General features: G+C 52.8%; 1 protein-coding gene across 1 annotated transcript; it reads right to left on the bottom strand.

The window, feature by feature from the left end:
- Window positions 1-627: 627 nt before the first annotated feature.
- On the bottom strand, window positions 628-3,989 carry GJB5 (gap junction protein beta 5). The gene is made up of 2 exons (XM_015070285.3): window positions 3,833-3,989; window positions 628-1,783 (listed from the first exon to the last, which is right to left on the bottom strand). Exon 2 carries the CDS (start codon window positions 1,754-1,756, stop codon window positions 935-937), a length of 822 nt encoding a protein of 273 aa, XP_014925771.1. The 5' UTR covers window positions 1,757-1,783; window positions 3,833-3,989; the 3' UTR covers window positions 628-934.
- Window positions 3,990-11,707: the final 7,718 nt, after the last annotated feature.

Here is an 11,707-nt window from a genome sequence, read left to right as displayed (position 1 = left end):
CTGCAGGGAAGTCAGGGTCTTCCTGGGTGGGGGCTGCAGAGGGCCTTGGGCCTGTGTCCTTTCTGACTGTCCCGGTGGCTGGGATAGTGAGGATTAATGTGCAGCCAGGGAGGGGCTCTTCTGCTTGATTTCCCACAAGCATTTATTGAGCACTTCCTAATACCAATGATTAACATTTATGTGGCCTTTTACAGCTGGCTTACCCCATCCACAGCCATGAGCTCATCCAGCACCCCCCAGCCCCTCCAGGCTCCACGTTATTAACCCACTTTAGAGAGGAGCTGAAGTCACTTTTCCAGAGTCCCGGTGGAACATGGGTTCGAATGCAAGTGTTCTGACTCAAAAGTTCACGAACTTTCCATTGCAACACACACGTCCCCACGTGCTAAGCCCCATTATGTTTGCAGACAGCCCTTGGGCTTAAATTTGCAACTGGGGATAAAGGCTTGTCTTGAGCTTGAGCAATTGGCATGACCCCCAGGAGTGCTGGGGACTTTTTCTGGGGGAGGGGACGGCCCCTCCCCCTGGCTGGTTCAAGTCCAGCCCTTTGCAGGGGCAAGAGACGTTGACCCAGTGATCTGACAGGGGTCACAAAGGATGAAGAAACGAAGCAGGGCTCGAAGCAAGTGGAGGAGTTGACTTCTATTAAGCCTTGACCGTGGGTGCCCCCCCACAGGTGGCACTGGCACATCCATTCTCTAAATAAACCCCTCCTCACGGCAACAACCCAGCGAGGTGGGCTTCACCTCCAATTTACACAGAAAGAAACTAAGGTTCAGTGTGGAGGGGTAACCTTCCCGAGGCCCCACAGTAGGGGGCAGGTGCAGGATGCCCCCTCCTACCTGCCCCTGCTTGCAGCTCAGCTCCCCCGCCCCCAAGGCTGCACCCATGGGAGATGCCGGGCCCTTTCCAACCAGGCTTGACCAGGCCGCTCTCACAGCATGGTCTTCTTCACATGGTCTCGAGGGTGGTCTGGTAAGAGAGGAGGGTGAGAGTCCGAGCCCAGAAAGATGAGGTCGCCTGAGAGGAGGTCGTCTTCCTTGTAGGAAGAGGTGGGACAGTCTGGGCGATGGCCTCCGCCCGTGGCCCTGGCTCTCCTCGCTGCCAGGCCCTCACGGCACCTCTTGCTCACCAGGTAGGCCAGCTCCACAAGGTTGAGCAGGATGCAAATGGCGGCCGTGACCACCATGAAGAGAGTGAAGATGTTCTTCTCTGAGGGCTTGGAGATGAAGCAATCCACCGTGTTGGGACACGGAGCTGCGTGGCACTTGACCACATGAGGGAGGGTGTATTTGGGGTAGAATGAGTGGAACACGTAGAGGAAGGCGGTATCCACGCCGGCTTTGAACACCAGGCTGCAGACGTAGGTCCACCAGAGCCCACCCCGCTTCTTGCCGGGGTTCAGGTAGAGGCGCCCGCCATCCTCCCCCACTGCCTCTCGGTGCTTCTTCTCCCGAGCCTCCCGGTAGGCGACGTGCATGACCACGAGCAGCGAGGGGCAGGTGACCAGGATGAGCTGCAGGGCCCAGAGGCGCACGTGGGACACGGGGAAGAACTCGTCAAAGCAGACGTTGGAGCAGCCCGGCTGCTTGGTGTTGCAGTCAAAATCCTTGTGATCGTCACTCCACACTCGCTCAGCCGTCACCAGGTACACCAGCACGCGGAAGATGAAGACCAGAGACAGCCAGATTCGCCCAAAGGCAGTGGAGTACTTGTTGACCCCGCTCAGGAGCCCCTCGAAGATCCCCCAGTTCATGGTGGACCCAGCTGTTGGCTGCTACTGCTGAGAAATGATAAGAATTCCCCACATGTATAGAGCACTCACTCTGAGCACCTTATAGAAATACTGTATATCATTTGTATTTAATTCTCATAGCCACAGAGGAGCTAGGTTCTATTATTGTCCCCATTTTGCAGATGAAGGAAACTGAGGTTTGGGGGTTATGCAGATTGCACAACTATTAGGTGCAGAGCTGGGATTTGAGCCCAGCTAATTCAATCCAGAACCCAACTCTTATCCATAAAAGTGCATGAAGGTGGGTCCAGGGAGTTAGTCTTTCCTCCCAGGGCCCCGAGATTCTGGTCTTACAGTCCTGCAGAGTGAAGGTTTAAGTAGGTGGACACTCTGCCCTTTCCCTCTGTCCTGACCCTGGCCCTCCTCCTCAGGGGGCCAAGCCTCAGGAAGACTTCTCTCCTTTTGAGCCCCGCTCTCTCCTCTTAGCCCCTCCGAAGGGGAACCCGGTCTTTGCCCTTTCCTTGGCTTGCGGGACTGGTCTGGAGAGGCTGCTGGAAACTTGTCCCCAGACTGCCATCTGTAAATACCCAGGCAATGTCTTGCTGGAATGCAACTCACTAGAAGCAAGGCCAATGACAATCCAGCTGAGAGATAAAGTAGGGGACAACGGTTCTCTTTATCCAATGGCCTTCCTAGAGTAGCCTGGTATGCTGTAGTTTGGATTCCCAAACTGGGGTTCCATGGAATCCTGTCCATAGTTTGGCAACAGGAGTAGTAAGAGAAAAGGATTCTGTGTCCAAGAAAGGTAGGCAAACACAGGTTCAGCAAAGTTAAATAGGTCCCTTTACTTGACCATGCTAATACGTTTACACTGTGAGTCTCCAAAAGGGGGACGAAATATGTAGCATTGCCCAAACTCCTTTGACCACAGAACCTTTTTTTTTTTTTTTTTTTTAAATCATCTTATGGAACAGTCTTGTCAACACAGCAAAATGGGAAATTCTGCTCTGGTCAGTTTCACCAGTGAGTTCAGTGTGATAAACACACAGGTATCAGATTTAACTCCGTTTAGGGAGTATGACTGCCATTCTGAGTGTGTGGTGTCCACTTGATCTCTTGGAGTTCTTCTGCCTGGTTCCTGGGTTGGGGGGTGGTTCCCTGAGACCCATGTACTGTGGTCTCACCTGCTGGGATCCCCAAGGACCTCAGGGAGACTGCACAGCCTCTTGCTGTAAGGGGTTCCTGGTGCCCTTTCCAGCGCTGGTCTAGGCATTGGGCATTGCCCTGTCCTGCCTGTGGGATCTGTTAGAGATGGGCAGGGTAGTGATAACAGCCAACAGTTATAGGGTGTTTATGCAACACCAGGCACTGTTCTGAGCACTTTGCACGAACCAATATAGTATGAAAGGGTATGCTATTTTTTATTGCCAATTTGCGGATGAGTAAAGTGGAGCACAGAGAGGTTAATTAATTTGCTCCTATTTGCACAGCTGGGAAGCAGCAGAGCTGGGATTTGAATTGCACTCTGGGGCCTGGACCCCTTTCCCTAAGCTGCAGGAAAGGGGTCTGTGCCCGTCCTCTCCTCCACGAGGTGGACGTCAGGTTAGGGAGGCTGGAGGCGTCTCTGCTCCCACCCTGTCTCCTACCCTGTCTCTCCACTCTTCTGTCTATACCACCTACCACTTGGTAGTGAATCATCAACTTATCTTTGCTCGGTCCTGCCTAAGGTGGGAGGAACTCCTGGCAGCCTGACAGGGAACAGCCAAGGAGGCTCCAGCCCTTAGTCCCCAGAGGCTTCTGGCCCAGCCCACCTAGGGTGTGGTGGGGTGGGGCTTTGCAAGCCCAGGCAGAGTCTCTTCGCTTGCTCAGCTTCTGGCACCCCTGTGAGCCCCTCTCCCACTTGGTCCCTGGCTCGTGCCTCTGCTCAGCTGGGGAGAGCTGAAAGAACCCAGAGCAGTGGAGGGAGGAGCCCTCTGTTCCTCTCCCACCAGAACCCAGGGTGGCGAATATGTCCAGGCTGCCTCCCTCGCCTCTCCATCAGAGATGTCTCCCTCTGCCGGGTACACCAAGGGTCCATCTGGACACAGGTGGCCTTACCTGAGTGGCTACTCCTCAAGGGTCCTGGCAGCTGGCAGTCGGAGGCAGCTGGAACTCATGTCAGAACCAGGGAGGGTGTTTGGGGCAGCGCCTTCCTGGGACGGAGCCTGCAGAGTCCGCAGGCAGCCGGGTGTGCCGCTGGCCTGGGAGGAGGCGGAGCTGTACGTGGCACTGCCATTGGCTGGGCCCCAGCCTCCCCAGACTGCCTCTGAGGAGGCCCAGAAACTTAAGGGTTCATGGTTCACTCTTCCTTGGGTGCTGAGCCCAGAATCCTGGCATCCTCTTAGGGTAGAGCCACAGGTCCACTCTGAACCTCGGCTTGTCCACTCATCCTTGGCCTTGTGTGCGAGGACCTGAGGTCCATCCTGACTTCTCATCCTTCTCCAGAAATGCCCCATGCTGCTTCTTGGGACTCTACAGGCTGCTCTCTGGCCTTCCATCCTTATGGCTTCAGTTACCTTCGGAAGCACAGTGACTCCCAAACACTGTCTCCAGCCCAAATGCTTTGCCCCATCCCTTGCTCACCCTTGGATGCCCTTCCCTCGCTCTTCGCATTGCCTGGTACTCCTCCAAGAAGCCTTCCCTGACTATGCCGTTCCAGGTGGCTTAGAGCCTCATCTCTGGGCTTCCACGGCCTTGAACTTCCACATCATCGTAACTGTATTGGAATAGTTGATCTTAACTGAGCTGGTTCCAGGTAGGACCTGTCTGTTAAATAAACAAATCAATCCACATCAACAGACAGTTTTAGGGACCTGTGAGCAGGACATAAAGCAGACAAGCCCCTGACCTCCAGGAACTCACCAACTTGGCCTTGATTACTAGCTGATAAGACCAGTACCAGCTGCACAGCCTCTCATGACTGCCAAGAGGCCATGGGACAGGTTTTGGGGCCCAGTCTCCCCTTCTCCACCATCCTGTGCCTGCTGGAATCCAGTTCAGTCATTACACCCCTACCCTGGGTGCATGAGGGATTGTGCAAAAGGCCACCCCCTCCCCAACACACACACATACACAGAACCCCCCGACCCCCAACACTGCATTCAGTAGCCTTTCCACCAACCCTTGTTTTATTATTATTTTTTAAAGTTTATTTATTTATTTTGAGTGAGCTAGTGAGCACACATGCATCTCTGGGCCTCACACCCCTGCATCTGGAATCTCACGCCCTCTGGATTTGATTTTCACTTCTAGTACTTTTATTTATTTTTTATTAAAAAAAAATGTTTATTCATCTTTGAGAGAGAGAGAGAGACAGAGTGCAAGCAGGGAGGGGCAGAGAGAGACGGAGACACAGACTCTGAAGCAGGCTCCAGGCTCTGAGCTATCAGCACAGAGCTTGATGTGGGGCCAAACTCACGGATCACGAGATCTTGAGCTGAGCCGATGTTGGATGCTTAATCGACTGAGCCACCTAGGTGCCCCAACCTCTGGTACTGTTAGACCTGGGAAATTTCCCTATTCTCCAAAGTACAATGAGACTTTTTTTTTTTTTTTTTTTTTTTTTTTTTGCCCATGAGGAGTGTCCTTGGAGGCAGTGAGCACAATGCAGTGCAGTGACTGAACATAGGGTGCGTGGCCGGAATCCCACTTCTGCCTCGTCCCCTCTATGTGATGCCTCAGTTTCTTATCTGCATAGTGAGACAGTAAGATCGCCTACCTGGTAGGGTTGGTGCACTGATTAACCCAGCTAACCGAGGCACGGTGCTAGAACAGTGCCTGGCACAAAGGAAGCCCTCTTTAGGACTACCCCTGATGCGTGTGAACTGATCTGGCCCCACTCGCCTGGCACAGGGTGGGCACTCACAAAAAGTGACTTCCTCCCTTTTCCTTAATCTTATGCCTTTTCTCTCCAAGATGGAGGGGAGGCAGAGAAGGGAGAGGGAGACAGGCATACCAGAGGAAACCTCATGTGGACGAGTGCTGTCTTTGGGTTAAAAATGCAAAACCTGGGGGAGCCACAAATAGCACAGGTCCACAGCAAGCACAGTGCAGCCCCACATGTACACACACACACACACACACACACACACACACAGAGGCCACACTTACACGGGGCAGTGCTTTGTTTTGTTTGCTGCTCTACTCCTGGTGCCTAGAATGGTGCCTCGTACCAAGTTAGGCCTCATTTATGTTTACTGAATGAATGATGTCTGAAATTCATGCACCCTGCAAAAATTCACACACATCTCCGTCCCCCTCTACGTTCTTCCCGCTAAATGATTTCCAAGTCCAGGAGAGGGAGACACACGGATGGATCAGGTACAACATTGTAAGAAGTGCTATGAGGGACATACAATGGAGAAGGGAGCGTCACATTCTGCCAGAGGGAGATCCGGACAAGGTAACATTTAAGTTGGATCTTGAAGGATGTGTAGGAGTTCACCAAGAGGAGCCGAGGAGGAGAGGCCTCTGAGGCAGAGGGCCCAGAGTATGCAAAGGAGCTCCGTGAAAGATGATAGAAGACCTTTAGAGAGTGGACTGGGTGGGGGGCTGTGGGAGCACCAGAAGACACCTGGAAGGTTAAGCAAGGGCAGTCTGGACCCTGAAAGACCCTGGAACACTGTGCTGAAAAGTTTGGATTTACCTTGTGTGCGGAGGGAGGCATGAGGGAGGGAAGGAAGCTACACAGTCATACCGGTATAGTTGATTCTCATTATTTGTGGTACTTATGTTCCGTAAAGTCACCGCAAACACTGAATTAGCAAATACTGAAACTGCCAGTGGGGGGAATGCAGTGTCAGGTTCTGCCAGGTTCTGTCCACATTTTCATCAGCTGATCAATACCTAACCTTGTTTTATGTGTGTTTCTTCTTAAAGACACCTTATTTAATATATATTGTTGAATCATTAACGTTAACCCCATGGCCAAAAGCACTGTAACTCGCGGAATGAAGCTCATCGAACCGCCATGTGTTTTCTCCCTAAGGCTCCACATAGCCCGCCTGGGCTTAGGAACTGGCCAGCACTTCAGTGTTACCCTCGGGGGCCAGTTTAAACAGCAAAACCACCAACAGCGTCAGCTGGGGACATGCAAGTCGGGGACTCAAATTTTTGGCTGCCCTGGTTACGTCCACGAATGACTATGAAAGCACCGAGTGTATTGATTTCGTGGGGGGGGGGGGGGGGGGTTAAACAAATACATTTTAGTGAATAGACGAACTCATAAATATGGAATCTGTGAATAATAAGGATCGACTATGTGTTTAGAAAGCTCCCTCTGTTTGAGAGAAGAAGCACGCGGGACTAGTAAGTTATTGCAATTGATTTAGGCAAGAGAGGAGCCAGAGGGATGGATTTGGGAAGCGGTTGATGAGTACAGCCAGCACTGCCTGTATGGGTTCTGACTGGATGCAGGGGGCAGGTAGGAGGAAGACCCCGATGGTTCCCAGGTTGCTTGTGTTAGTGATTGGCAGGTGGTGGGTTTGCTGTTGGAGGTAAGGAACATAGGAGGAAAAGCAGGCTGTCTGGTGGGGGTGGGGGAGGGAAGGGGATGCACAGGTTCTTCCCAGATGATCAGGAGTTAGTGAGGTCAGTGCTCCACGTGGAGGACAGCCATGTGGACTGTCCACAGCCAGCAGCTGGCCCCAAGGAGGTGATGGGAGCCCCAGAGGGTGGCCTTGGAGTGCGTGCTGGGTGACAAGAGAAGAGGGTCCAGGCAGAGCTCTGGGGAGCACTGACATTTTGGGAAGCAGGTGAGAAACAGCGTTGTCTGTGGAAGGCTAAACCAGTGCAAGCAGGGGAGGATGTATGTCATGAAAGTGCAATACAGGAAACCCACCTGCGGAGAGGCCAGTTGAGGTCCATGGTGACTTTTGGCAGAATAGTTCAGCAGGGCTGTGGTGACACAGGCTAGAAGGCAGTGGGTGGGGAAAGCAGAAACTGAACCTTTTCAGGAAGCTTGCAGGGGAAAAAAGCAGGGCCGATGCATCAGAGCTGAAGAAGGGTTTCCTTCTTTCCAGGGAGAGGGGAGGAGGCTGGAGGGCCATTTGCCCTGCAAATGGTTAATGCGTTCTATCTGTCATCCTTTCTCTTACTCTTCTCTTTCCTGGTTCTCTGGCCCTACTCGCATGTCCCCCGGTCCTCAGCCAGGGCATTCCTGACTCTCCTCATCATCTTTGACATGTCCTTCCGGTTTGGAGGGACCCTTCCCTGAGCCCTAACTTCAGGAGACAGTCTTGGCCTCCCTGTGGGGTCAGCTCACCTGTTTCCTGTTTCTTGCCTGTTCTCCCTGTTAATGGGTATGGGGTGGGTGGGAGCTGGACTCCCTTCTGGACACCAGCCACCTCCCAGGCTCCCTTCTAAATGCAGCAGACAAAGGGCAGTATAGGCACTGTGGCCTGACACCCCGTTGATGACTATTGAAACCCCTGTTCACAAATGAGAGTAAAGTTTTGGTCCTTTTGACAAGGGAAGTCAGCCTGTGGGGTCAAGGTGGTGTCCATTCCCTGTCCTCAGGAGAGGTGGAAAAGCTGGAAAATGGGGTAGTAATGTCAGCTTCATTATTGAACACCTCCTCTGTGCCAGAAACTAGGTCAAATGCTCTACGTGCACCAAACACATAAATGCAAGTCATGTTTAAAAAAAAAATCTGTTCAAGACCTTTCAGTGGCTCCCACTGTCTTGACATAAAGTCTCATATTGCTAATATGGTAATGCCCTGCACGATGAGGCTTCTGCTACCCTTTGTTCTGAGCCTCTTCCCTTCTATCTTTGTGCTCCAGCCACATTGGCCTTCTCTCACTTTCTAGAACACAGGAATCTCTTTCCCACGTCAGGGCCTTTGCACGTGCCTTAATGATCTTTCCTCATTTTCCCTGAGCTAGCATCACCTCAGGTTCCAGATCTTGATTTAAATGTCCCTCTCAGAAAAGCCTCTCTTGACCCCTGAAACTAGATCAGGTTCTCTGTCACCCATTCTTTTGGCACCTGCTTCTCCTTTGTGACTGTGTCACAACTGCACTTGTAGTTGGGAAGTGCCTGTGTATTTCATGTCCTCTCCTCCTTTTGAGTGCCGTCTTCAAAACGACAGACACAGAGGTTGGGCCATGGGAATCATGCTCATTCTTGTCTCTACCATCTGGCACAGCCCCTGGCCCGTAGTAGCTGCCTAATGAGCGATTGATAATGAGTGAATGAATGAATGTTTCTGTTTATCAAGAGCAAAGGAGCCACGAGCCTTGCTGAATCTTTGAGCAGAAGCGTGTTGTCAAGATGCTGTTTTAAGAGTATGGGTTCTGGAGTCAGGCGGCCCAAATTCCCACCCAACTCTCCTGCTTACCCAGCTCTTACTGGCTTCCAACCCTGGGCAATTTTCTTAGCCCCTCTGGGCCTTACTTTCTCCATCTGGAACACAGGGACCACTATAGTATCCATCTTGTAGGGTTACTGTGAGGGTTAGATGAATAAAAATATACAAAACGTGTGTGCCTGGCACATCATAAATACCTCATAAATGCAAGATGCTGTTGTTCACTGCGAGGATCCCTATCTGGGAGAAAGGCCGAGCTGATACTGCTCTCTGATCTCTTTCCCTCACTATTTGGTGGCAGTCTTTAGAGGAGCCTGTCTCAACTCGTTGAGGGGGGATGGGGGAAGTAAACAGCCATGTGGACCTCAGCGGTCCAATCCTTCACCACCACTGGAAGGATACAGGGATGCACAGGTCAGGTTCCTGTCCTGTATTTGCTTGTGACCTTGAGGGAATGGAGGAGACCCATTCCTGTAGTTCTGGGGGAAGGGCAGGGCCCAGCCCCTGGGAGAGCTTCCTCTGCAGACGATCTGCCTCTATCTCAGGACCTGGGCTGGCTTAGTGGGAGAGCCTGCTCCTGTGCTGGAGAAGCTTCGCTTTCTTCTGGAAATGGAAAGCTTGTGGCAAGACTTCCCGACTGTTCCTTGGCAGAATGATGGGTGCTGTGGTATGGCAGGAGTCTAGGAAGGAGGTAGGGGTGCAAGGGTGGGAGGCAGACAGGGCGGAGAAGAAGCAGAGCTGGGAAGCAGGGGAGGGCTGTGCGACAGATGGAACCCACACGGCCCCGGGTTCAAATCCCACTTCTGCTCCCTAGCCATGTCCAAACCCACTCTCCTTTCCCAGCCTTAGTCCCTGTTCTGTGTGTGTTGTGGCAGGTGACAGAGCTGTTATGGAAGAGACAGCAGGGCCTATGGAAAGCATAGGAATGACGGTTGGCATGCTCCCCACCCTTCTCTCCTCCCCGGCACTGAAGGCTGTCGCTAGCCAGTTGGGAGGGTAGACATTCTTGTCTTACCTTCCTGGAGCCCCCGGTGGGCATGGCATTCATCGTCATCCTCTTCCCTGATGACCTTCTCTTCCTGAGCCCCTGGAGCCACTCCACCAGTCTGCCTCTGCTCCCAAGCTCAGCCTGAGGCTGGGGGTCGGGGGGTGGGGTGGGGTGGGGGCTGGAGCTGGCCCCGCCCCTTGGTCTCTCTCTACTATCTCTGAGTGTCTCTGAAGCTCTGGGTGGGCTGGGTCATGGCAGCACTGACTCCCCCCATCTGCCTCCCCATCGCTCCAGTCAGCCTGACAGTAACACTGGGGAGATGGTCCCCATCGCCTAGTGCCCTGTGACCACAGCAGCTTGTCTCAGTTTCCTGTGAGGCTTTTTTTTTTTTAAGGTTAAAAGAAATTTTTTTTTTTGAGAGAGAGAGTGTGTGAGCCTGGGAAGGACAGAGAGAGAAAATCCTAAGCAGGCTCCACACGGGTGTGCAGAGCCCGATATGGGGCTCAAACTCACAAACCATGAGATCATGACCTGAGCTCAAACCAAGAGTCAGAGGCTCCACAGACTGAGCCACCCAGGTGCCCCCCCACAACCTCGCCCCAAGCATCTAAGGGCCAGGGACCTCCCTTTGGGCTCTGGCAGGAATGCCCTGCACCTCTGGTCAGTGATGGTTTTAAAGTTTGTTTCCTCAAGTAGTGAGTACACGTAGCACATGCTGTCAGTGCCCTCTGCGTGTCTCCTTGGCCTGCTCTGTGTTGGCGATTAAGAGGACTGTGCAAAGCTCGGTGATTTACAGTAGGCAGGCCAACGTCCCATGGCCAGCACCTGCCGCCCTGCCTGGCGCTGTCTGGGCTTCTGGGGCCCTGCTTATGATGGGGTGGCTGGAAGTACCCCCAAATTGGCACCTCACCGGAGTAGCCCTCAACCAATGACTGATAGAAATTAGGGAATAAATCCTCCAACTTCTACCCCCTTTGGTTGAGGTAACTGTGAGGCTCAAGTCCTACTCTTTCCCAGAGGCCCCCAGCGGGATTAATCTCACTTGCCCAAGGAAGCAACTCACTCAATCACCTGCCCTTCACCAGCTTCCTTTCCTTCTTGGCCTCACTTCCCATTCCCATGCTGATATTTCCTGGGATCACCTCCCCAACAAACAACTTGCACGTAAATCCTCATCCTCAGGCCTGGCTTTTGGGAGAGCGCTAAGTAAGACATCTCTTGTCTGCACAGACAGCACTTCCTGGGGAATCCCCGTTCTCCAACCAGCCACAATCTCCCCACAGGGCTTGCTGTCTTGTTGAGCGTTGGTTGGCCCAGGGCTGGGACCGGCCCGAGTTGAGCTAATCAGTCATAGGTACCTTGCTCTGTTGATTGGCCCAGTGTGACCACAGACCCAAGCTGAGCTGCTAAGCGTCCTTCCCAGGGGCATTTGAACACAGGACAGGGGCAGTGTCCATCTGATGATAAACACAGAGATGTTCTGGATCTGCTGGTGGAAGCAGCAACAAGAGAGAAGCAAGTGAGTTCTGGGAAAGGCCTTTGCATCCCAGCTCCCTTAGCCGGTGGAGCCCAGCCACATTGTTTCCCTTCCTGCAGGCACAGAACTATTACATGGTCTCTTTTCCAGAGCAGGTTT

This window comes from Acinonyx jubatus, chromosome C1 (assembly GCF_027475565.1).
Source record: "Acinonyx jubatus isolate Ajub_Pintada_27869175 chromosome C1, VMU_Ajub_asm_v1.0, whole genome shotgun sequence".
Classification (NCBI taxonomy): domain Eukaryota; kingdom Metazoa; phylum Chordata; class Mammalia; order Carnivora; family Felidae; genus Acinonyx; species Acinonyx jubatus.
The sequence above is the reverse complement of the archived record's forward strand: the minus strand, read 5'-3'. Positions and strand labels throughout refer to the sequence as shown.

Coding starts and splice junctions, on each gene's coding strand:
- GJB5 (XM_015070285.3), bottom strand. CDS start 1,756: ATGAACTGGGGGATCTTCGAGGGGCTCCTGAGCGGGGTCAACAAGTAC.